The sequence below is a fragment of the Typopeltis vanoorti genome, chromosome 21, assembly GCF_054136105.1.
Source record: "Typopeltis vanoorti isolate ZY-2024b chromosome 21, IOZ_Tvanoo_1.0, whole genome shotgun sequence".
In the NCBI taxonomy this organism is placed as follows: Eukaryota; Metazoa; Arthropoda; class Arachnida; order Uropygi; family Thelyphonidae; genus Typopeltis; species Typopeltis vanoorti.
In genome coordinates, this window is record NC_143569.1 from 44,758,137 (window position 1) to 44,784,532 (window position 26,396).

The 26,396-nt window shown below is 36.5% G+C and overlaps 1 protein-coding gene across 1 annotated transcript in view; it reads left to right on the forward strand.

The window, feature by feature from the left end:
- Window positions 1–438: 438 nt before the first annotated feature.
- LOC150094814 (G protein-coupled receptor GRL101-like) overlaps window positions 439–26,396 on the forward strand; it is a 96,029-nt gene continuing 70,071 nt past the window's right edge. The window contains exon 1 of the mRNA XM_090411667.1: window positions 439–602. Within this exon, the coding sequence (XP_090267793.1) occupies window positions 439–602 (164 nt within the window). The remainder of the gene's footprint in view (window positions 603–26,396) is intronic.

The window sequence follows — 26,396 nt, forward strand, 5'->3', positions numbered from 1 at the left end:
CGTGGACTTTTCCGCCTTGTATAAGCTCATAGACGAGAAACTGTGGAATGGCGGACCACTGAATTTAATCAGGAAAGGAATGGGCGGTGTTTTACTAGACCATAATATGCTCGTAATTGATGGTCCTGTGTATGGCCCTAAAAAGTGGGCTCCCAGTCAATGCACCCTTGACTGCAAATAATTATTGACGACAAGGCCTACAGTTTGCATCTGAGAGAAGTCAATGGAGACAATTCAAGACTGGAAAAACCTTTTTGGACGGATCTCGCTTGCGGATACTAGGTGTGGATGGTAGGTGAATTGATATAAGAAAATCCAAGGAAAATATTCACCCGATGTCATGGTCCAGTAAAAACTTGAAAGAAGCGACAGCTTTGTGGTATGGGGGGAATATTTTCCTAGGGATCTCTTTGTGCCCGTATAACCACAGACAGTACTATGAATGCTATAAATGAGCCATACTGGCAAGTTGGCAGTATCGTTTGCGAATACTTCTATGAATATAACAGAGATGTTCAGGTGTTACCATGGCAGTCGAAGTTTCTAAAGAGATCTGAATCCCATAAAACATTTCTGAAAATGAGTGGTCGAGAGATCAGGGGGTAAGAATCCTCCACCGGAACACTCGCAGATCTATGCTCAACCCAGATTGCTGGGGGGCTATGAATTATTAGTACAGTGGCCATAATATTTTGACTGTACGGTCTTTAATATTAAACAAACGCAATACTCGCAGATAAAAAGAATAAATGTGTTCGTGCGTAATGTATATAAAAAGAAGGGAGGAAAATCAAACTACAAAGCACGCAAATCCTAGAAATAAAATAAATAAATAAAATACAAATAAAAAATAGATCTCGATCTGCTATAGTAAAATATTAGAATGGAGTTGATAGCTGAAAGAGAAATAATCGTAAAGGATTAGCTTTTGAAATTATTAAAACTGTTTGATTATATTTAATCAGTTTTCTCAAATTCCACTTAGTCACGATTTAAAAAATGTAATAAAACAATAACTAATTGTAAAGCTATTTCATTATTGGCTGCTAAGAGGGTTTTTTTTTTATTTTGATAAATATTTCAATAAAGCGGCAGACTCTTCTTTAACTTCCGTATATACACAATATACTCTTTTCGATGAAGTAACTATTTTCTTTAGACCTACTTTTCATATTTATATTATTTAAAAGTTCACTATCATGGGAATGTTAAGTCCTCCGCTTTTGATGAAGAACATGTTTTTAAAGTCCATATCGAAGCGATCCTTGAAATTTATAGAGAAGTGGCATATTTATTTACGCTTTAAGTTTTTAAAATGCTTGCGACAATTTTGATCAATTTCAGGATGAATATTTATCGTTAAAGGAATGCATAAGATGAAGTGAAAGTTTATTACTGGTCGTTAACAGAAGCATTAAATTGCGACATTTCTGGCTTGAACGTGGCTGATACATATTAGTGAGTTTCCAACTATCAGTTTAGTTGGAAAAACCCAATACGAATCCCAATTAGGACTTATGGCGAACTTAACTGGAGATCAGCCAGCTGGTCTCATACGGAGATCCAGTAAATGTAAACGGGTCGGGTTTTCCTCCCAACAGACTAACTGGCCGTAGAATACACATCATTAACAAATATAATACATTATATTTATATATAAATAATTAATAAAAAGAGAATGAAACTGTTTAGCCTATGGTACGAACACTATACGTTAACAAAAAAAAAAAAAATCTTATAGTTTTGTGGGGTGGGACTACATAAAAAAGGCACGATACAACAAAGTTATTAGATGTGTTTTTTTTTTCTTCTTTTCTATAGATGTCCGGGAGGACTGTCATAGCCTGTTTCTTTCAGTAAATTGTCTCATTAAATCGCACTAAATAAAAAATTGGAGTAAACTCCCTCAAAACTTCTCCATCAAGTCTTGTAAGTAGAAATAAAATCTGTTCTACGTGTGCTGTTTCTTGCCCACTCAAGACAAATTCTAGTCTTATCCCATTAACTTCGGAATGATAAAAATATGACAGTATATTGAAACATCGAATATACTGCAAACTGCTTGTTTCATCAAGTTTTATTTAGAAGCCATTAGGTTCTAAGTTCTGAAGTCTTTTAAACTACATTTTTAATATTACTTCTAGTGGCTCTTTTATGTTCGGAATAAATCAACGGGTCTAAATCCCACATTTCATTTTTTGGATACATAATAAAAAATGGAATTAGTCAACTTAATATATTTAAATAACTTCTAAGGAATTATAAGTAAATTTATAAACTTTCGCACCACATGTTGGTCAAATTAATTTTAAAATTCAGAGAAAATGTTAAAATGGCAAGAATCATATTAAAAATGAGCAAATTTCATCTTTACTAGTTCATCAATATATGTGAAAGAAAACGATATTTAGTCGTATAAAGCAGTGAATGTCTGACATTGATAAATAATCCAACCAATAACACAGATTTCTAGGTTAAAATACTTCAAAGTATTATTTAAAATTGATAATTTATCCAAGTCTGCTTATGCTTATATAAATGGTTCATGTTACTATTGACTATACCTGAAGTCCTTAAATAGACCTAAATGTTTCGCAGGTGCAATAAAAAAATAAAAATAAAAACAAACAACAACAAAAAAAAATAACTGTACAACACAAGCACATGCAAAGCGAACGTAGAAAACATAAACTGCTAGCATTGAACCAAAAGCAAGAAACATTTTTCTCGTAATGTATTAAATGGGGGCGCTCCTGTCATACATAATTTATGCATGGGAAAAATCAGAAGCGGTCGATGTTAATATGGGGGTGTAGGGTAGATGTTTATTTCCTGGAGGTATTATTTGTTTTATATGTTCTGAAGAAAGAATGTAGGGTTTTATCTTAATTCAGAAGATGTATCGGCATTTGATGAGAGACGTATTTCAGAAATAATAATAATAATAATAATAATAATAATAATAATAATAATAATAATAATAATAACAAAAACTGGCTGAAAATGTACTTAAGTTCCTACACGCACACACACACACACACACACACACACACACACACATTGAAAGCTCAAGGAGCTGTACTTATTTTTCTCTTAATAAGGGAATACTTAATTAGACTGATTAATTTATTTATATAAGCCTGTTTGGGATTATATGAACTATTTTACTGAAGCGTATAGTTCGCAAGATGGGATTTTTTTTTTTGTTTTTTAATAAGATATTTATTTTGCAATTCTTGCCGAAAAAACGGTGATCTCTAATTAGCATTTAAAGATTCTATTTATCGAAATATTGGAACTTTTGTTCCAATAGTTTGAAAACTCAGAATATTATCTATGATCTCCATATAATAGAATTAATTACTTTTTCTGAGTTGCTGCTGCTTTTAAATCCTATTATTAGATAATTTTCTTCCTTTGTAAATTTATTTAGCAAGAGAGTGATTTTTTTATGACGGAAGAAATTATAACAAGGAACATATTTTTTTAATAATCTGTGGGAATAAGACTGGAAATAGAAATACTGTAAACCCTTAATAGCTGGCTTGGTTTGGATCATGGCATTCATTCACCAAGAGGAGCTATGTTATGCCTTGGGAAGCAAAATATTTCACCTTTCACCCCACTTAAAGATGACTCTTGTGCAACCCATCGTACGCTAATAATATAAAATAATATTCAAGCATGCAGTTATGCAATAGGGTAACAAATGGCGATGCTGTAGCCAATGAAGTTTTAACTGAGGTTCGGCTATTGCCGTTACCCAGCCATGACTAGAGCTTCTTAGCTCAATAACACTCCATCCACACAGATTTACTTCACTCAGATGACGGGATAAAGAGTCAAGGACTCAGTCCATCGTCCAGTTCTTATAAGAGTAATAATCAAACAAGAAATAAAATGTTAAGTTGTAATTTATTCTAAACTATAGAAGGTGCCAATTGAAAATCTTTTATTTTTATTTAAAATCTCCTTTATTTATTTCAATTTTAAAAAATTCTAAATGTGTATAATAGTTTCACAGTAATTTTAAATAAATTCATCAGTAACATTTTGGTGTGATCTTTTGTCTGACATTTTTATCTCTTGGTTGCTTTACCTAGATAAAAACCATTATTTCATATCAATTCCGTTCGCTAGAATTCGCAAACCTATTGCACATTACGTCCTTGAATGGGTTGTGCGTTGGATCATACGGAAATCATAATCCAAAGACCGGACAGAATTTTTTTTTAGCTACTTTCGGAAAGCAATAAACAAGATGGGATAATAATCTCACGCCGGGCGATGAAGGTCACCTACTTTCGTTCTTGAATAGCTCATGTCTATAAACACGAAATTAATTTTGAGTTACAATAATTAATTTATTTTTAACCGAATAATTAAATTGAATGTGGGATTTAGAAACATTCCTATTCGCGAAATACCACGCGCATATAAAAAGCAAACAATCCGACATTCTCCCCCCCCCCCGTTTCAAACTTCTTGATAGGCTGTTCATATTTTGTCTATACCGAGAGTAATTGGACGAGTCAAAAGGGGCTGGGAAAAATGTGTCATCTATTTAAGCCTCTAGTTTGTTCACTGTTGCAAAAGATCCAATTTGGCCTTCCTTACCTTTGTAATAATCTGACATTCCTAATTCACCTGTGGCCTGACTAGCATAATGGTTGTCAACTTCTAAAAAAAAGTTTTATAGTTTATTTACGGTTATTTTAGTTAGTTGAGTCTTTAAAGATCAGCACTAATACCAATGCAGATCTCTTGGATTTAAGACGCAGATATTATATTATAATCCTTGTATTTGACTGCACTCATTGGCAAAAAGAAAGAGTATACGCCAGTTCTCTATATTCCAGCAGTCTAGTAAAAAAACATCTCGATGGAATTCAGAGTTCTTCAATGCGGTGCTGCTGACTTTCAGAAATGAACAATTCTATAATACCTTTGTAGATATTAGTTGCTAGTGACATCTGGTGGAATGATCTTGTACTTATTTAAGAATTTCTTCCAGAACATTTAAACTACGGTTATCTTAAAAGAGTTTCAAATACCTTTTACTAATTTTGTACATATATTTATAAATATGTGTTATTCTATTTATTTATTGCATTCTATCTGTATGGCCAACTGTTCTAATCACAATTCTTTATTTCTACAGAGCATTGATACATTATCACATGGAAGATATATTTCACTCGAAAAAACATGACAATAGCGCCATCTTTTCTAAATATTCAGACATTTATTTACATTTCAGCTAACATTTCTGGATGTCCAGATGGGTACGCACGTTGTGACAGTGGCTCGTGCATTCCAGAGGACTGGTGGTGTGACTTCCGGATAGACTGTCATCGCGATGGTTCCGATGAAAAGATGTGTGGTACGATTATTCTCTTATTTCTATAATTATGTTAATACTCCGAAAAAAACGTATTATTCAAATATTACGAGGTTATTTGTTATTACAAGTAACTCAGACATCATTTTAAAAACTAGTTATAAAAATATAACGTTTAATACAATGATCAAATTATACTTTAATAATTTTATTTAATGATTTTATTTATTTAATAATTTTATTTGATTAAACTGTTTATTAAAATGAAACAATAATGCAATCTAAAATAAAGCTTGTGTTGTTTTATGGAAAAATGTATCTTATACTTAATCAGTAATGCACAGTTAGCCCTTATACTATATTGTTGATATGCGAATAGCCACGATGACTTGCTATTTCAGTTCTACTGCGTACTGTGCTTACCTTAGTTATTCAAGTAAAGAATATCTTTATTTTAGTATGAAATAATGAAAAATATTTTCTCCAGAACAATTGCAATTCCATCCCCATATTAGTTTTTAAACTTTATTTGGAAAAAATAGAAGCCATATTGCCAAAAAAAAAAAACGCTTAAAAGAATGAATATTTAGAAATGAAATAATAAAATAACTTAATTTGCTATCGACGAACACGGATGTGACGTCATATTTCCATGTCAACAAGAGGTTCTCCTTGATTACGTTGTTTGTCTTGTTGGATGATATGGTTGGTGAATGTCAGCATTTAATGTCGAGTTCTAGTGTAAGGATTGCCATTTCCTCCATAAAATAGTTTTATTTCTTTGATGAGTAAAACAGATGTGACGTTATGCTCCCTCGTTTCCATGGTAACCACAAGTTCAGTTTGTTTCTGTCACGCGACCTTGTAAGCTCTTTCTTTCCCTCAAAGAAGGTTTGAAAATTTAATGTCTTTGGATGCATTAATCTGATTTCCAAGACTATAGATTCTTTGAAGTTTTATCAGCAAAGAAACTACCTGAAGTGAACACTCCGGGAAGCAACTTTTGGTCTTTTAATGAAAGAAAGTTCCTCGCATAGGCAAGATAAGTCGCAAACGAGGCTTTTCTTTTTGAATTCACTTCAGACTTCCAATAATCAAGGTGGTGGTCTTCCCTTCCTTCTCTCGAACGAAGAAGACCCTAAAGACATTCAAAAATATCCTTGCAAAACAAATATCCATTCTTCAAAATATGCATATTAATATTTATCTTGTTTTTTAATTATTAAATTTTAAATATTATTTTAAAATATTTAAATTATTGAAATATAGAGCCAGATGGTTTTAATTTAGCATAAGTAAGATATTAAAATGGAAATTATTATATATACAGCCATATTTTATAGCCAAATAGAAAAAATATAGAACGATAATATCCTGCATTAAAATATTAAATTTTATTAAGTACTATTTTTAGAAAATTTAAGCATTAAAATATTAAATATTTTAAAATATTATGCTTTATTAACTAACAAATTTATTTAAAACTTAAATCTCAAATTTTATTAGTAGTTTATTACTTTAAAATGACACCTTTATCTGGCTTACTAAATTTTCACTTATATGGTCAAGTAAATTAATTAATTGTTCAAGGGTGATTGATTCATTCCATCCAATACCCTTGGAGAGTAACGGATGGCAATACTGTAGCCAGTGAAGTTCTAACTGAGGCTCGGCTATTGCTGTTACCCTCCTGCCATGATCAGAGCTTTAATAGCTCAATAACACCTTATCCCTACACTGTCCTCTACAGATAACGGGGAAGATGAAAAGCATTCTTGCTTCGCTCCTTTAAGCCAGTCCTTATAAGGACTATAAGGACTAATTGTTCAATAACACCTTATCCCTACACTGTCCTCTACAGATAACGGAGAAGATGAAAAGCATTCTTGCTTCGCCCCTTTAAGCCAGTCCTTATAAGGACTAAAGCCGAAGCGGGATTTCCAGAGATAGGACTTCCAGGGTAACAAATGGCAATGCTGTAGCCAATGAAGTTTTAACTGAGGCTCGGCTATTGCCGTTACCTAGCCATGACTAGAGCTTTTTAGCTCAACAACACTCCATCCACACAGATTTACTTCATTCAGATGACGGGATAAAGAGTCAAGGACTCAGTCCATCGCCCAGTTCTTTTAAGAACTAAAGCCGAAGCGCATTTGGTATTGGATTCCCTTGGAGGGTAATGGATGGCAATTCTATAGCCAATGAAGTTCTAACTGAGGCTCGGCTATTAGAATAGTAAAACTACTTCCAAGAAAGGCCATAGTCCATCTCGTCAACATTACAAATGCTATCTTTAGATTCCAGCATTTCCCTTCTACATGGAAAACAGCCACAATCATACCACTGAAGAAGCTAGGAAAAAATGCTCACCTTCCTGAAAGCTACAGACCCATAAGCCTGTTATCCAGCCTCGGAAAGGTAACAGAGAAAGCGACCCTCTCAAGATTCCAAGAAGAAACAGATAAGTTAGGAATTTTGCCTAATGAACAGTCAAGCTTCCGTAGGGACCATAGTACAGCCCAACAAGTTCACCGGCTGGTAGAAATCATTACTAAAGGTTTCAACTGGAAACTCAATACAACTGCCATCTTCATCGAAGCAGAGAAGGCGTTTGATAAAGTATGGCATCAAGGTCTTCTCTACAAACTGATAAAATTTAATTTCCCAGTCAGACTAATAAAGGTAATACATTCTTATCTGAAAGACAGATACATGCAGGTCAGGGTAGGCGAAACGGTTTCGACCAGACGCAGGATCTCGGCAGGCGTACTTCAAGGATCTCTTCTGGCACCTCTTCTGTTTTCAATCTATGTAGCAGACATCCCTCTGAACCCAAGAACAACATTCACTGCATTGTGTGCAGATGATACTGCACTGATGTCAAGATCACTGAGCTCAAAACTGGCAACTAAAAGACTACAAAATAGCATACACACTTTAGAAAAGTGGATGGCAGACTGGAGGATCCAAGTTAACCCCCAGAAAAGCTCAGCCATACTGTTTACTAGAAATAAAAGCCGTACCATGGAGGATATTTATTTATTGGGAGTAAAGATTCCATGGCAGACTGAAGTTAAATATTTTGGAGTGATTCTTGATAGTAAACTCCTATTCAGCAAACATATTAGTTACATTTCCTCAAAGACATCCAACGTATTACACAGCTCTACCTAATGATCAACAGACAAAGTAAACTGGACATGCAAACAAAATTAACAATTTACAAGATGGTAATTCGACCAGTTATCACTTACGCATCCCCAGCTTGGAGCCACACCGCAAATTCTAACATTCTAAAACTTCAGAGATTACAGAATAAGTGCCTGAGGATGATTCTGGATGCCCCCTGGTTCATAAGAAACACCCAGATCCATAGAGAAGTTAAGTTAATATCCCTTATATCTCTTCCTTTCTCATAAATCTAGCTGAGAAGTTCTTTACCAAGACAAGTAACCATCCAAACCCGTTAATCAAGGAAGCCTCGGAATATAATGAAGAAGAAATCTACAAATTTAAAAGACCAAAATCTATTTTAAGTTCAGCTGAACGCAACTAGCTTCACTGCCCTCAATGGGCGAGCATATAGCTCACAAACACTCCATTCAAAGTTCTTCCATTACAAGACAAAGGGGAATATGAAAAGCAATTTTGCTTCACCCATCTAGCCAGAAATGTTAATGTTAAATGTTAATTGTTTAGTATGACACTGATTAGCTAGGTTTGTAATATCATTTCGTTGATGAAGGTTGTGGATTTTCTTCTCGGTAGAACGTGTTAATCAAATATGAGAAACTTTGGTTTTGTAGTGTAGCAGCTAGATTAACTAGCAGAGACGTGATTAAAGTTATTAAATTACGGATTATACTTATTTAAGAACAGCAGCAAAGGTAAATGGATTGTGATTGCAACGACGGCGATTCGTTAGGCCTAACAGCCGTTAGAATCGCCATTGTTAGCACATCTATTCCAGATCCATATATTTGCAGCAATTACTTGCGTATTATAAGCAAATCGTTAATTATGAATGTGTTAGATTTGGACGCCCTCACAGATTCTCTGGATGAACAGCCAGCGCTTATTCTTGTAAATAAACTTCAAAAGAAGTTTAAGCTCAAATGGCCATCAAACATGATAGATCCTGACATCATTATAGACTCTCTAGATAAAGGATTGGCATTCAGCTTCATAAAGAAACTCCTTAAGAAGTTCGAGCTTGAATGGCCCGGCTTCCTAAATTTTTACTCTTTACCCGAGACTGATGAAGATCAAAACGAAGACGCTAAATGGAGGAAAAATTAAATTTAGTAATCTCGGACTCTACTCATTCAGATCAAGGAGATACGCACGCGCGCAAAAAACGCAAAACTCTCGCCTCGGAGTCAGCAAACGAAAATGGCATGGATGAAGATTCCCCCAACACAGATTCCTCTGCCTCCACCGATGAAAAGGTGCCTCCAGTCATTCTTAGGGAAAAGCAGAGATGGACAGCCTTAAGAACCACCATGGCCAACCTGCAGATAAATTACTCCACTGCCAAGAACACAGAGGAGGGCATCAAAATTCAGCCCGCTACAGTGACTGACTATAGAAATTTAACCAAGGAGTTGGATGTAAGAGGTATACAATACCATACCTTCACACTTACCTCGGAAAAAATTTAAAAGTGGTACTCCGAGGAGTATCTGAAGACACTGAAATAGCTGCTGACCTCAACATGCAAGATCTGCCTCCCATAAAGGTCAGTAGAATGTACAGATCAAACAAGATCCCTATGGCTCTGGTATTGGTGGAAATACACAATATCTATAAAATATTTATAACTTGAAGACAATATGTGGGCTTAAAGTCTCACCTGAGCCACTTAGGAAGAGGACCTCTTCTGGGCAGCCATAGATGCCAAAAATTTGGTCATGTCCAGAAGTTGTGCAAAGCTCAATGCAGATGTTTAAAATGTGGTGACACCCACCCCACACATACCTGCTCCAAGCCAAAAACCTCCCCGGCTAAGTGCACTAATTGTGGTGGCTCCCACCCTGAAAATTACAGAAGGTGCATTTGCTACCCAAACACAGGAAAACTGAGTTAATCAGTCAATCTACCTCACTATCAGAAACGAGAGCCCCAGAAGCTCAGGTTCATCAGGCTCCTATTAGTTTGAACAAGATGACAGGTGTTCACAGATCATCAACTGAGCCCTTCCCCCCAAGAAAATAAATCTTCAACACCAAACAATATATGCTGACGTGGCCCGCCCCAAAAAAGCAGTCCATGATCAGAATATGCCAAATCCACATTCAAATATAACAGCCATCATCACCTCTTCTCTTGTAAATATGTTACAGGATTTCAGTAACGCAGCATTTCATCACTAAGCACTACAAAAAGTTTCTTGCAGCAAACACAGTCCATTTTATCTGCACTCTCCAATGCATAAGAAAAAATTTACCCCAGATTCTCTAATGATTATTGCATGGAATTGCGACGGCCTTAAAAATAAAATACTAGAAGTGCAGGAATTCAATGATAGATATAATCCGGATATATTATTAATTAATGAAACTCCCCTGAGACCTGCTGACAATCTTAATTCAAAGGATATCAACTTTACAGGAATGACAGGCTGGATTACAGAGGTGGTGGTACAGCCATCCTCATCAAACATCACATCAACCATCATCATCATGCTGTAGCCATTCCTACAACCACTAATCTCGAAGTCACAGGTATCAATGTCATGACAAACTCTGTCGGAAACATAAAAATCTATGCTTCTTATAACCCACCATCAAAAACATTGCTGATCACAGATTTGGATGATATCCTTGGCGTTAAACTGCCGGTTATTATTGCCGAAGATATAAACGCAAAACATCAAGCCTGGAGCAGTAAGTCTATAAATAGGAATGGCCGCATCCTCTTTAACTACACAAGCTCAAATCGCGCAGCTGTGGCTGGCCCCTCAGTGCCAATTCATCACAGTCCCACTGGCTCATCCGACGTCTTGGATATAGCTGCCTTTCAGAATGTCAACCTGCAGTACACCCTGCAATCATTGAATGAATTATCATCCGACCACTATCCTATTCTACTCCAACTGGATTATCAGAGGGGACTTCCCCCCTTCCCCTCACACCTTCATTCCCTGGGAAAAACTATCCAAAATGCTTCCAAACTACACTGATCCCGTCCCTCATATTAATTGCAAGGAAGAAATATTGATTCTGCAGTCAATAAACTTACTAATCAAATCAACACAGACATAGCATTTATCACCTCAAATTCAATTGCTTTCAAGCCTAACCGACTACCAGATGACATAATAAACCTAATCAGGGAAAAAAATAAAGCAAGAAAAAGATACCACAACACCAGAGCACCCCAAGACAAAAAATATCTGTACAAAATGAACAGTGCAGTGAGAGATGCACTTAAAGTCCACAGAAACAAACTATGGGAAGACAAATTAGCCTCCATATCACCTGGTGATCAAACCGTCTGGAAGTTCCTGAGAAACATCAAAAACAAAAACAAATCTCTTCCTCCTCTCAAATCGGACCTGAACATTGTTTACACAGATGCAGAAAAAGCCGAAACTATAGCTAAAAATTTAGAAAAACAGTGCAGCCCTTCATACGATAATCTAAATTTCAATCATATTTACAAAGTCCACTACCACGTCAGACACGTGTTAAAACGGCCTGATACCTATACCAGCTAACTCACACCTACTTCCCCAGCTGAAATTTATGACATTATAAAGAACTTAAAGAATCAAAAAGCTCCGGGGCCTGACGGCATATCCAATAAAGTTAATAAACTGCTACCCCGAAAGGCCATCGCATATCTTACAACAATAATAAATGCAAGGTTCAGGTTTAAGTACTTTCCCTCTGCATGGAAGTTGGCAGACCTAGTTCCTATATACAACCCTGGCAAGGATCCTCAGCAGCCTCAAAGTTATCGTCCCATAAGTCTGATTTCTAATTTGGGCAAAATAGCAGAAAAAGCTATCCTTTCCAGAATTCAACTTTCAGTAAAAAAATTAAACATCCTTCCTTCAGAACAGTTTGGTTTTCGCCAGTTTCACAGTACCACCCAACAAATTCATAGACTAATCGAATTCATTACTACAAGTTACAATTGGCACCAATACACTGGAGCAGTTTTTCTTGACTTAGAAAAGGCGTTCGACAAATTATGGCACTTTGGACTACTATACAAGTCGATTTTAGCTGGCATTCTATTAGATCTACTCCAAATTATAAAGTCATTTCTTAGTGACAGACGAATGCAAGTCAAACTAAATGATATATTATCTACCTAGCGACGCATCTTGGCAGGAGTGCCTCAAGGGTCCCTACTGGCACCGATACTTTTCACGATTTACATGGCGGACATTCCGTACAATCCAATGTCATCCATCATTGCCCTATACTCAGAAAACACAGCTATACTAACCAGATCTATTAAACCGCACCTTGTCACCAAGAAACTGCAAGAAAACCTGCAGAGATTAGAGCACTGGTTCTCGGAATGGAGATTGCAAGTAAACCCTCAGAAGAGTATCACCATGCTCTTCACCAAAACTCAATATATCTCCTAAAGATGACATCTTCCTATTTAATATTAAGATTCCCTGGAAAGCAAAAGCCAAATATCTGAGTGTATTGCTGGACAGAAAACTAACCTTCAGTCCACATATAAAAGCCTCATGTACAAAAAGCATCAAGAGTCATTGCACAGCTTTACCCTCTTATCAATAGGAATAGCAAGCTGGATACCAAAATAAAACTGCTCCTTTATCAGTTGATGATTCGACCCATTATTACTTATGCGTCCCCAGCCTGGAGCCACACCTCAAGTGCAAATATCCTCAAACTACAGAGAGTGCAAAACAAATGTCTCGCATGATCTTAAACGCACTATGGTATGTCAGAAATGTCCAACTCCACCGGGATACAAATATCCCTTACATCTACTCTCTCCTGCAGTCTTCGGCAGTAAAGTTATTCTCAGCATCCTCTTCATATCCAAATGAATTAGTACAACAAGCAGCAAATTATGATGAAACAGACTTCTCCAGATATAGGAGACTCAAGGCCATCCTACTTCCAAATGAAGATCTTTAAATCGCACCCACTCAGGCAGAGCACTTAGCTCATAAACCTGTCCTCACACAGCAACCTTATCAGATAGCAGAGATTATAAATGCATTTTGCTTCACCCTTATAGTCAGCTGCGTCTTGCGTTGTTTAGTATGGGAGGATAATGGATGGCAATTTCTAACTGAGGCTCGGCTTTTGCTGTTACCCTCCTGCGATGATCAGAGCTTTAATAGCTCAATAACACCGTACCTACACTGGCCTCTACAGATAACGGGGAAGATGAAAAGCATTCTTCCTTTGCCCCTTTAAGCCAGTCTTTATAAGGACTATAAGGTTGTTTAGTACAACGTAAATTGCAGTATAAAAAAATACTTGATTTATTATTTGGCTTCTATTTAACGGAAGTATGAAGCGACGTCTGCCAAGAAGCGTTTTTATACACAGCGAAGGAAAAACCAAAACATTCATTTAAACAGAAAGAATATACTATTTCACGTCACTTGTAGTCAGTGAAGTAACAGACGTAATTAAATTATTATAAGAAAGATTCAGGTAATTGGACCACATGTTTATTAAGATGTGGTCCAATTACCGGGATCTTTCTTATGAACTGCTAAACCACAGAAACCCACGCCTACAAGTAATATATTTTAGTTTCTTTTACTGCTGTATAAAACCAGGCACATTTCCTTTATTTTAAAAAGACAATAGTCTCATAAGAATTTATATTCTCTTGTATTTGACACACGCTTTTCTTAGCAATTACTTCAATAAAGGGAAACATTGAATATGAAAAATTCGTAAAACCTTTAAATTAAGACATGGAAAACACCAATTGAGGAATAATTCACATCGAAAAATTCGAGAAATTACTTCCATATTTCCTTCGTTAAAAATGCTACATAAGAAAATTGCGGCAGATGAAAATTTGGGATAATTTTAGAAACTTCGATTAGTTAAAAGGGTAGCGTTAAAGGAACGCCCCAAATTCTTCATCACTTTAGTCGCTAGAGAAAACTGTGGGTGACGGAAGGAGTTTTTAATATCCTTTTAGTTAATTAAAGTTTGCTCGAGTGACGATGTCCAGTAGAGATCTTTTCAAGGCTTTTATTGCAAGCTGTGAGTGCATATTAAGAAAAGAAAACACAACACGTGCAAAGTATTGGGTAAAAATAAGAAGAATTTATTTTTACAATTTTCAATAAACTGAACATAATTTAATTTTTCTATAGAATAAATATAATAAAATTATTTTTAGATATTTTTTAAGTCTTGTGATTATGTACGTTCTAGCTTGGTGGTTTCCGTCTATAAGAATATGCTAGATAATTTTAAAAATATATGAAATTAATAAAAACAGAATTCATATAATAATAAAAATCATGAAAGGTTGTAAGCCAATGATGTAGGCTTACAGTCCTCCGTGGGTGCAGTCACATAAAAAATCGCGTGCAGAATTATTACATAAAATCTGATAGGATGAAGCAGCAGATTTCTTGATATGTGTTATATAACACTCTACACAACTCCACAAATATTGACCTGATCATTCTAAAAACCTGAAAGGGTCATCTTAATTATATGATTATTTCCTGTTACGACTATTGTATAATCTGCGATGTAGAGTTTGATACTCATCTTGTCGTTGTTTTTTTTTTTAAACATATTTTTTAATATTAGCATCTGTGAAGCGTTATAAGTCACTTGGATTCTGGATATTACCAACTTTCTGGATCTTCAATGCACTAGTCAATTTTTAAACATAACTATATAAAATATGGGCATAAGCTTGTCTTTTACCACAATTATTTTCATCCTCTTTCTTTCATAATCCCCCTTATCCAGAGCTGGTATTTTCTGTATAAAAGGGAAAAACAATTCCTTAGAAAAACGTCGTTAATTTGATTGACTAGATGTTATATTTTGTAGTCAAATGTATTATTATTATTATTATCGAAAAATAATCTTGAAAAGTGAATCGAGGCTCTTTTTCTTTGTTTTTCACGTTAACTCCCCCCCCCACTCACTTGTCTCTTGACGATTACACATATATTGCCTACTTTCTCACACACACAAGCTTACTGCATTGCTGCTATGGAAACGTAAAAGCAAATAAGTTACACCTTCTATTTCTTCTATATTTCATTTAATTATAAGTTTTACAGAAGTATTGTGCCACATTTGCTCGTCAGATTGAGCAGTATTGACACACTTGTTGGAGAAATTAGTTTATCAGCGTTGCTCTGCCATTCGTTTAAATACTGTATATTATATAATTTGAAACATCAATAATATTATAATTTTAGTTAAATTATACCAAAAACAGGCAGTTTTCATATGTATTTGTAAGAATTGTGTAAGTATATGTTCATGTAGCAATAATTATTTATAATTTATATGCTCACTGCAGAAAATAAAATATTTAATTAGGAATACTTACCTTTCGTAATGGGTTGCTGTTTCCGATTTATTACAACATACTCCTATATAATTAAACAGCAAGTTATAATGACAGTTTCCCTAAAATAGCATAACATGCAACAAAGAACAACAACAACAACAACAACGTTACTGGCTTCCTGGGTGAAGCATAAAATGCTTTTTATTTTCCCCTTTATCTGTGTGGAGAAGCTTGATGGGAGAGGTTGTGAGACTTATGCTCGCACTTTGTGAACTATGGAGTTAGCTCTGTTCTGCTGAAAGCAGGATTGCCTTGGGTCTGTTGTGTTTTTGATAGTCATGTTCACTATAACTGGAAGCTTGTCTGATTAGTGGATTGGGATGAGAATGTGCCTTGCTGAAGAACTTTTCCGCATGGTCATGAAGGAGAGAACGGATGTCAGGGGTTCTGGTTTCTCTGTGGATCTGCGTGTTTCTGACGAACCATGGGGCGTCTAAGATCATCCACAGGCATTTGTTTTGTATCCTCTGTAGTTTCTGGATGTTAGATTTGGATGTGTGACTCCATGCCGGGGATACATATGTGATTACTGGTCGAATTACCATCTTATATAATAACAGCTTGTTGCGTTTATCCAATTTGCTGTTGCGATTGATCAGGGGATAGAGTTGGGCTATGGTTCTGGATGTCTTTGTGCCTATGAGCTTGATATGGCTGTTGAAATTTAGCTTTTTGTCTAGCTGTACTCCAAGGTATTTGGCTTCTGTCTGCCATGGTATCTTTTTTTTTTCCGAGAAGTTCAATATCATCTTGGATGAAGGCTTTGCGTCTGGTGAACAGTATAGCTGAGCTTTTGACGGGGTTTACTTGTATCCTCCAGTCGGAGAACCATTTCTCTAGCTTTGTGATAGTATCCTGAAGACGACTGATCGCCAGGTGTGGGCGGAGAGATCTTGTCATTATGGCTGTGTCGTCAGCATATAGGGCTGTGATGGTAGTCCTCATGTTCTCTGGAATGTCAGCCACGTAGATTGTGAAAAGTAAAGGAGCCAAAAGAGATCCCTGTGGTACTCCTGCCAGGATTTTGCGCCTAGTTGAGATGGTGCCATTTATTTTTATCTGCATGGATCTGTCAGTGAGGTATGATTTTATTAGACGGGTAAGGTTTGTTGGAATGTTGACCTGAATGAGTTTATAGAGTAATCCTTGATGCCATACCTTATCAAAGGCCTTGGCAATATCCAGAAAAACTGCAGCTGTGTGAAGGTTCCAGTTGTATCCTTGAGTGATATGCTCCACTAGTCGGTGTATTTGTTGCATTGTGCTGTGCATACGGCGGAAGCCGAATTGTTCGTTTGGAATTATTTCTAATTGATCTGATTTTTCTTGTAGTCTTGAAAGGATAATTTTTCCAGCAATCTTCCCCAGGTTGGAAAGCAGGCTTATTGGACGGTAGCTTTGCGGAAGTTGCGGATTTTTTCCTGGCTTTTTTATTGGTATGATGTCTGCTGTTTTCCATGCAGAGGGGAAGTGTTGTATCCTCAATATTGCATTGGTTATGTTAACCAGGTGCATAATAGCTTTTCTAGGAAGTAATTTGATGATTCTGTTAGTAATTCCATCTGGCCCTGGAGCTTTTTTGTTGTTTAGATATTTTATGATGTTGGTTATTTCAACTGGAGTAGTGGGGGTGATGCTGGCTGGTTTGTCTTCGGAGTGACTTAAGGTACGCTTGACCTGCTGGTGGACTTTATATATGTGGATGATGTTTATATTATCATATGACGGGCTGCATTGTTTTTCTAGGTTTTCTGCTATTGCTTCTGCTTTTTCTTTATCAGTGTGCGCCGTTCCATGAGCAGTTTGCATGGGCGGTAGGGGATTGTATTTAGTGCGCAGAATCTTCAGAAATTTCCATATTGTGTGATCTTCTGGGTTGAGTGATGATAGTTTATTGTCCCAATCCTAGTTCCTGTGGATTTGAAGTGCTTTTCTGACTTAGTTGTTCAACTTGTTCAGAGTTTTCTTGTCCTGTGGGGCTCTTGTGTTGTGGTATCTTTTCCTGGCTTTGTTTTTTGTTCTGATGAGGTCCATTATGTTTTCTGGGAGCCGACCGGATGGGTGGTTGGTTGTGGTTTTGGTGACTGCTTCTAGTGCGTTTTTAATTTGGCTTGTTAAATTGCTTATTGCTTCATCTATTTCTTCTTTTTTGTGGATGATTGGTACAGGACCAATATATTCTGGTAGGATTTTAGCTAGCCTATCCCACGATATGAAGGTGTGCTGGTGGGCCAGTTGGTCTTGCGTGCCAAGTTTGATCAGGATTGGGTTGTGGTCAGATGAGAGTTCACTGATCGTATTGATAACTGATGTTTCTAAGGATAGCTATGTCAAGTACATCTGATCTGCCATGAGGGCTGTAATGAGTGTGCTCAATGGGTCCTGCTACCACAACTGAGTTAAGTGTTGAATAGTTGTGTAGTATGCGACCACTTCTGTTGTTGGTGGTGCTAAACCGTGCTGTGTGTTTGGCGTTCAAGTCACCTACTATGATGGTGGGGTCTGTGGTGCCGAGGACTGCATCCAGGTATGTTGTCAGTAGAGGATTGCTTGGTGAGTTGTAGGCAGCAAATATCTTGAGGCTTCCAGCATTGTTTGTGTGGACTTGTATTCCTGTGGTTTCCAGGTTTGTAGTCTATGGGTTGGATATGGCATTGTGGTGGAGGTATGGTTTGATGTAGATAGCAGTGCCTCCCCCTCTGGAGCTGAGTCTATCCGTTCGGTATATTGTGTATCCTCTCACTTTTGGGTTGTTGGCAGGTCTTAGGTGGGTCTCGTTGATCAGCATTATGTCCGGGTTGTGTCTTTGTGCGAATTCCTGTAGTTCTAATGTTTTGTTGGTGAGGCCATTGGCATTCCAGGCTGCAATTAGAAGCGAGTTAGGTTTTACTTTTGTTTTATTCATAGTTGAGTGCTGTGAGTATGGAATGGGTTCCTTGCAGGAATCTCTTTGTGGAGGATGGAGTTGGGTTTGTTCTGCTGAATTCCTGCAGCATAGTGGCTAGCGAAGCAGTCAGTATTGCTGTGATGTTCGAGCCTATTTGATTGCTTTGTATTGTGTCCTTTGGGCGGGCTGCTTCTGCATAGGTCTTGGTGGAAGGTTGAGCCCTTTCCTGACTTTTATGGATTGGGTTTTGGTGGTTTGATGACTGTGCAGCAGAGATGCTTTGAGTGGTGGTCCAGATTGGGGGAGGTTGGACGGGTCTTGTAGTTCCGTGATTTCTGGGATGGTGGCTGCATCCTTTGTAGTTTGCTGGGTGGGGACCTCCACAGTTGGCACATTTGGCTGGTGTGGTTCTTCCTTTTGTGCATGTAATGGTTTGATGCTTCTCGCCACACTTCAGGCATCTGAACTCGGCTTTACAGAGTCTTTGGGCATGGCCAAACTTTTGGCAACGATGGCATTGCCCTGCTGATGCCCTTTTCCTGAGCGGCTCTGTTGTTATTTTAAGTCCACAGATCGCAGTTATGTCATAAATTTGTCTTTCTGTTCTGTATCTCAACCAATACTAATGACATCGGTTGTTTATCGGATCTGTACATCCGGCTGACTTTGATAGGTGTTAGGCCCTGCTGGGTAAGGTCGGCCGCGATCTCCTCGGAGGTAATGCCTTCGGTGACACCTCGCAGTACAACCTTTAGATTTCTTTCGCTGCTTAGTGCGAAGGTGTGGTACTGTAGTTTGTTGTTATCCATCATTTTTGTTATTCCTCTGTAGTCTGTGACTGTTGTTGGTTGAATTTTTACACCTTCGTCGGTGTTTCTGGCCCATGAGTATCCAATTTGATGTTCTCTTAGGTTTCTTGCAACTGTGGTCCATTTTTCCTTTTCACGGAGAATTACCGGGGGGACCTTTTCCCTTTTTTCAGGGACTATTTGTGAGGGTGTTTCGTTTTCCACATGATCATCCTCGATTCTGCGTCTCTTGCCCGTCTGTTCTCCTGTGAAGACCGTCTGACTGAGGCTCTCGGGCAGGGAGATGGATGTGTCATTGATCTCTTCCACTTCGCCGTCCATATCATCTGATTCTTCCGGCTGTGTGTACAGGTTTAGGAAACCTGGCCATTGAGTATCAAATTTTTTAAGCAGTAATTTAAACAATTTTAATGCTTGCTCTTTGTTTAGATGCTCTAGCAGATCAGTAATATTATCCATGTCTGTTTTATTTGTTGTTATATCTAGTAGGTAGTGATTAGAAAATTGCTTATGATCGCAATTAGAAATCCCGCAGGTCTTGAGACCTGCCAGCAGAAATTTTGTAGCGGATATTGCAGATGAAAAGGATTGCCAGCAATATCGAGTGATTAGCTAAATGCACAAAGCAATAGCATATGAAATTTCAGAAAATGAAGAACGCTTACCTCTATATGAAATTTCAGAAAATGAAGAACGCTTACCTCTATAAATATCATTCAAAACTATCGCACTGATCAAAACGCGTCACTAATACGCGAGCCGCCATTTGCATTTTTCCCAAAACTCTCCATGCAACAAAGAAAATGATACTCTATGTAGAATATAATTAGAGAAAGATTTTTTATTTTGGGTGTAGGAAAGATATCAAACATTCTTGAAGAATTTTCTTAAAAAAATTTTAAAAAAATATATCATTTAATAAATAAATAAACTATTGTCATATTTTGTATTTATATTTCTTTAAAAAGAAAAACTATTTTTTCTCAATCAATATTTCGATTATCTTAAAGTTGTCAAATTCATTCTGACCATTCACTATAAAATCTCATCTTTGCTTCTGTAGGCTTCTATTTTTCGCTATAAGCAAGCAATATTTAAATTTAAACCCGTAGCACTACGAAGCAAATAGAAAATTCCGTGTTTCATGTTATATTATACTGTACCAGCCTGGTTACATCGGTATTATTTTCATGATTCAACTCTCTGTGGAAATTTTTCTTCGTGTGTCTTGAGACAGTGAGAGCTATTCAAGGAAAGAAGAACTGTAAAGCAAGAGAAATATTGGTGGAAAAAATGCTTTGAATTTTTTATGGGAATTAATAAAGGATGTATGTAGTTATATGTGTATTGAAACAGTAGGAAACATTGTTATGTTGTAAGTAGAGTTATAAAAGGACAAACTCGGGTACAGCCGGGTCTCTTTTTATGCGGTAGATACGTTCCACAGAAAACCACATATAAAAAATCGCACAAAAAAGGCCTAAACTTACGTTGAAAAATCAGGGATACGTTCTATAATTTTCTAAAAACTGCATAAAACCGAAGCAATGAATTAAAATAAACCTAAAATCGCATAAAAAAGTTTATCAAAATTCAGAAAAATAAGAATGCCTAAATTTGTTTTCAAGCTTTATTCATTTAATTTTATTGAAAAGTAACTTTTTTTAACATTTTGTCATCGGAATTGTCATCACTATTAGACAATATTCGGCAACGTTTGCGAACTGGTGCGAAATCACTTTCATCGCCAGAAGAGATAGGCAGCGCATCAGCTCTGTATGGTAAAGGCAATGGTTCTTCGCAAACAGAATTAGCTTCACCTTCGTAAAGCTAAGTAGATGGAGGGTTTTCTCCCGGAAACTCGAATATTTCACCCCGCAAACCCATCCAAGAGAACAGACATAAGTACATTTTAACCATTAACTTTACATTGGTTAGATAAAATGGTTTTATGCCCACATAGGTTCTAGGGACCATTGCATCATCATATTGTAACTAACTAACTGTAGGAGTACAGTGAATCCTTCAATGTTACTTGGTTCGATGGAATTAGAATTGCTGAACAGCGTCATCTAAGATGACTGTTTTCTGAAATGACTTCAGAAACGTTCTTCTGAACTCCAGTAAAACAAAAATTGAAGGCACTGATTCGAAGAGTTTTTCTAAGAATCCACCAGGTTTTCCTCAATGGCAATGCACGAGTGCTCACTAACGATGCTAGTAATACCGAGGTTCTTCATTTGGTTGCTCTCTCTGGACTATCCGGAATATTTGCTTCATCTGATTTTCATTTCTTCTTGAAACCAAAGAAATATTTGAAAGATCTCTTGTCAGATAAAGTATAAACAGTGATAAATATATATTTTTTCACAATACGCTTAGTGAGGGATTAGAAGACTACTTAAAAGGGAATGTGTGCGTGTGTGTGTGGGGGGGGATTGCAAATTATTATTATTTCCGTTCACTATTTTCAAAAATCCCCTTGTAAAATCAAAACAATTGTAAGGTGTTTAGTAGATTGAAGTCAATAAAACTGAAATTTATAATACACCGTATTCATTTATTTATCTTTATTTAATGTTATAATTAATATTCTAATATACACAGCAACGGTCATCACATGTATCATTTTCACTTTATTAAATGATCAGTTACATTTTTTTTTATTTGCAGAAGATTACATGCGGGAGTGTTCAGCGACGGAGTTCCGGTGCGACAATGGTCAGTGTATCGATAAGTCTTTGCAGTGTTATTACGTAACTAATAACAGTCGACAAGGATGTGCAGATCTCTCCCACCTTCAGAACTGCGGTAAATTAATTACAAGTTTAATATTTTTGTCACCAATACGCGGTTGCCTTTATATAAATACTACTGATAACCTTTATATTAATGAAATATCGTCTTAACCCAACACTTTACTGCAGAACGGCACAATTCCTGGTTCTGCAGAGTTGTAGTGATTAATTCACATGTAACTAATAAAAAAAAACGATTAGTTGCATATGAACACATCTGTACACTTTGTGAGCAATTTCGGATGATCTCAACACAGCGCTGCCACGTTGTTCCCGAATCACTCGCTGTTGTTGTTCGATGCATGAGCACAATTGTAGAATAATAATCCTTAAAATCAATCACTGGAAATGTGGGGATCATAAAAGAGAATTACACAGAGAACACGAATTGTATTTCATGTAAATAATTATAAATAAAATGTAATTTATCTCCTTTTAACTGTTTTAATGCCTATCGGTTCGCATTTGTGTTTTTTTTTTTAATATTTATATCTTTGAAAATAGTGCGTGTTTCTATTCTTAATAACGTATTACAGGGAATCAATATTATTTTATTGCAGAGAGGTGGATGTGCTCAGATGACCAAGTGAAGTGCACAAACAGCTATTGTATCGATAAATCGCTCGTATGCGACAAGAAAGTCGACTGTTTGCATTCATGGACAGATGAAGAAAACTGTCGTAAGTCACTTCCCATCCTTCATCGATGTGTGTGTGTGTGTGTGTGTGTGTGTGTGTGTGTGGTGAACGTTTTGTAAGTATTTCTCTTGTCTTTAAGAGACAAGAGAAATACTTACAAAACAGAGAGATTCTCTATGTCAGTGGGGTGATAACTATTGATGGCTGGAAAGAGAAGAAAAATAATTTCTCTTGTGGCTTTTATTGCGCTAAGAGGATTGAGTCAGCTTTGATACACGAATACTTAGTAACCGCTTCTCATAATAGACAGGGTTTGTAAAATATTTATGGTAGGAAATCTTCATTTGATATTTTCCTGGAGGCTCTTACATTTACAAATTAACATCCTTTGCTATCTACGTCATTTGAGCCGTCAAGTCCATCTACGCACCAACAACAAGATAAAATCTCTGGAGTTTTCTATTTTAAGATGTTTCATGAAAATGAAAGGCCAAGGTATTTGCGATCTCCCTATCTACAATTTTGATATTTCCATCTGGATCTTTTAGCGTGTTAGTCTCACTTGCCTTTGGTGGGTCTCTTTGTAAATTAGCAGTCAGTTTCCAAAGTTTGGTATCTGAGGTGTTCGGATTTAAGTTGTGGCAAAATTCTTGCCACCTAGTTCTTTGTAATATATCATATTTTTGTTTAATTTCAGCATTTATCTTGTTGTACTCGATCCTGGTTTCTGGAGAGCTTCCAATGTTTAAAATGTTAAATAATTCATTTCGTTTAGTTATTTTACTGGCAAGTTTCTGGTGAACCTTTGTGTAGTTTGAAATAACTTTTCTCCTGTAGTCCTTTGGAATACTTTTATTTGCTGCATTTAGGATAGTATTCTTCCAAGTTATATAGTCTTTGTCTAAGTCATCATGGTATGTGTGATCATTCAGCATTTTACTTACTTCATCCTTGTATTTCTCCCAATTTGCCTTCTGGAAGTTCCAATGATATTTTCTTTTTTGGGTGGGTCTAGTCATGTTTGGGTTCAGATTGATTAATATTAGGGCGTGGTCGCTTCCAACTGGTTCTAAAACAGACCAAATAGCTTTGTCGTGAAGATCAGGAGACACCGCAGTGATATATAGGGCATGCTTTCTACCATGAGAGTTATTAGTCCTGTTTCATCTAAGAAATTACTCAGGTTTTCTTCTCTTGGGTTTATTTCCTCAGAACCTCATAACAGGTGTTTGCTATTCATGTCCCCTAAGATAATGGAGTTTTCTTCACTGAGATGGGATAGGTTAGAAAGATTTGTCCAGGTTTGTCAGGAGGATGATAACAATTGAATATGTTTAATGGATTTTTACTTCGTTCCAGTATTTGATTCCTTGTATTTCAGTTCCTTCTGATACAATGTCTAACTCAACAAACTTTATATGACAAGTTTTGGATTAGTGTCAGAAGCCCTCCTCCATTTTGGTCCATAGGCCTATCTTGTCTTATGATTTCATAGTTTTTAATGTTTAGTTTGTTGGTTTGTCGAAGTTTAGTTTCCTGGATGCAGATAATATCAGTATCATGTTTGTCAGCTAGTAGTAATAGTTCATTTAGTTTTTCTTTGCTTGCTGGGGTAACGATACCATTTAAATTACATTGGATGATATTAATATTTCTTGTAATGGGTGGAATGATTTGCTCATTTCTCAACTCTGACATCATTTCCAAGTCAAGAGTCGCGTTGGCTGCCCCGTACGCGGTAGCATAAGTATAATTATAATCACTGAAATTTGTCTACATGACGGGAAAAAGAAGAAATGATGCTGTCGTTAGATCATCCAGAGGACACCTGGATGATCTAACGAGGAGGTGACAGTCAGACGTTGCCCTCCAAAAAATCAAAATTAACTTTACTAAATCAGAAATCTGTGTTTTTACTATTAATAACCACCTCAGAAAGTGGAGACCAAAGATTAAGCTAAATTACATTTAATGAAAACTAATTACAACTAATTACATTTAATGAAAACCCCAAATACCTTGGAGTTACTCTGGATCCATCGCTAAGCTTCAATAAACATATCAACAATGTTGCAGTCAGAGTAAAAAGAAGACTAAATATCATGAAAAGTATCTCAGGTAAAGAGTGGGGAGCCGATGCTAAAACCTTAAAAGTCACATATACCTCTATTATCCGTCCCTTAATGGAATATGCTTCGCCTATCTGGATGCAAACATCACAAACCAGTTTAGACAAGCTTATAAAAATTCAGAAAAATGCAGCTAAAATCATATGTGGATTAAGGAATATAACTCCTGGAAAAATAGCAGAATTCGAATCCAACCTTGCCCCTTTAAAAATTAGGTGGTAAGAAAATCTTACCAAATTTTTAGAAAAAAAGAGCCGACCTTGCACATAATAGAACAAGTGAACTTTTTAAAAACTGGAAACCAACAAATAGAGTAAATAAAAAATCAACAATGCATGAAATCATAGAAAATAAAATTTCCTTGGATTGTCCAAATAAAATAGCCGACTACCCAGGATTTCCTCCAAATCAAGACAGGAAAAATATAGTTATCAACTCTGAAATAGGGAAACATGAGAAAAAAAGAAAAAAAAAGCTTAGAAATATGGATCTGACTCAATAAAGATCTACGCAGATGGCTCCAAAAATCCAAATAGCAATTCTGGGAGTTGGGTACTCATCTATGGCTCTCATAATATAAAACTAAAAACGACTAACAGTATTGGATGCAACTCATACCATGCCGAATTAATAGCCATTAACACAGCACTGCAATATTTGGACAAACAAAACACGGAGTTTATATTTTTCACAGATTCCTTAGCAGCCCTTCAAGCTATTATGAACTGCTACACTAGCCATCAAACAATACTTAGAGACATAGCAAAAAACATAAACAAACTACATAGGGATTCCGAAATAATCTTCCAATGGATCCCATCCCATGTGGGATTAAAGGGAAACGAAACTGCAGATGAAGTAGCAAAAATGGCCGCATTTTTGTTGGGGCCATTTTTGCTATTTCATCGGCCATTTTAAAAAGATCGAAATCTGATACCACAGATTTCGATCTTTTTAAAATCACCCAAAAAGAAAACGTAAAAACAATGATTCTCCAGGACATGACTCACCACTGGTACTCAGCAGAAAATCCAGGAGCTACCATCAACTCCAAGTTTAATCGCAGTGCCACTACCATGATCTCTCGCCTCAAGACCGGCCACACAAGACCAATCAAGTTTAGCAATGGCATAAAAGTCTTCCCCACCTGCAAAATCTGTAACATCGAGGAAGCATCACCAATGCATTTGCTAAACTGTATGAATATTTCCAAATGTGAACTCTATAA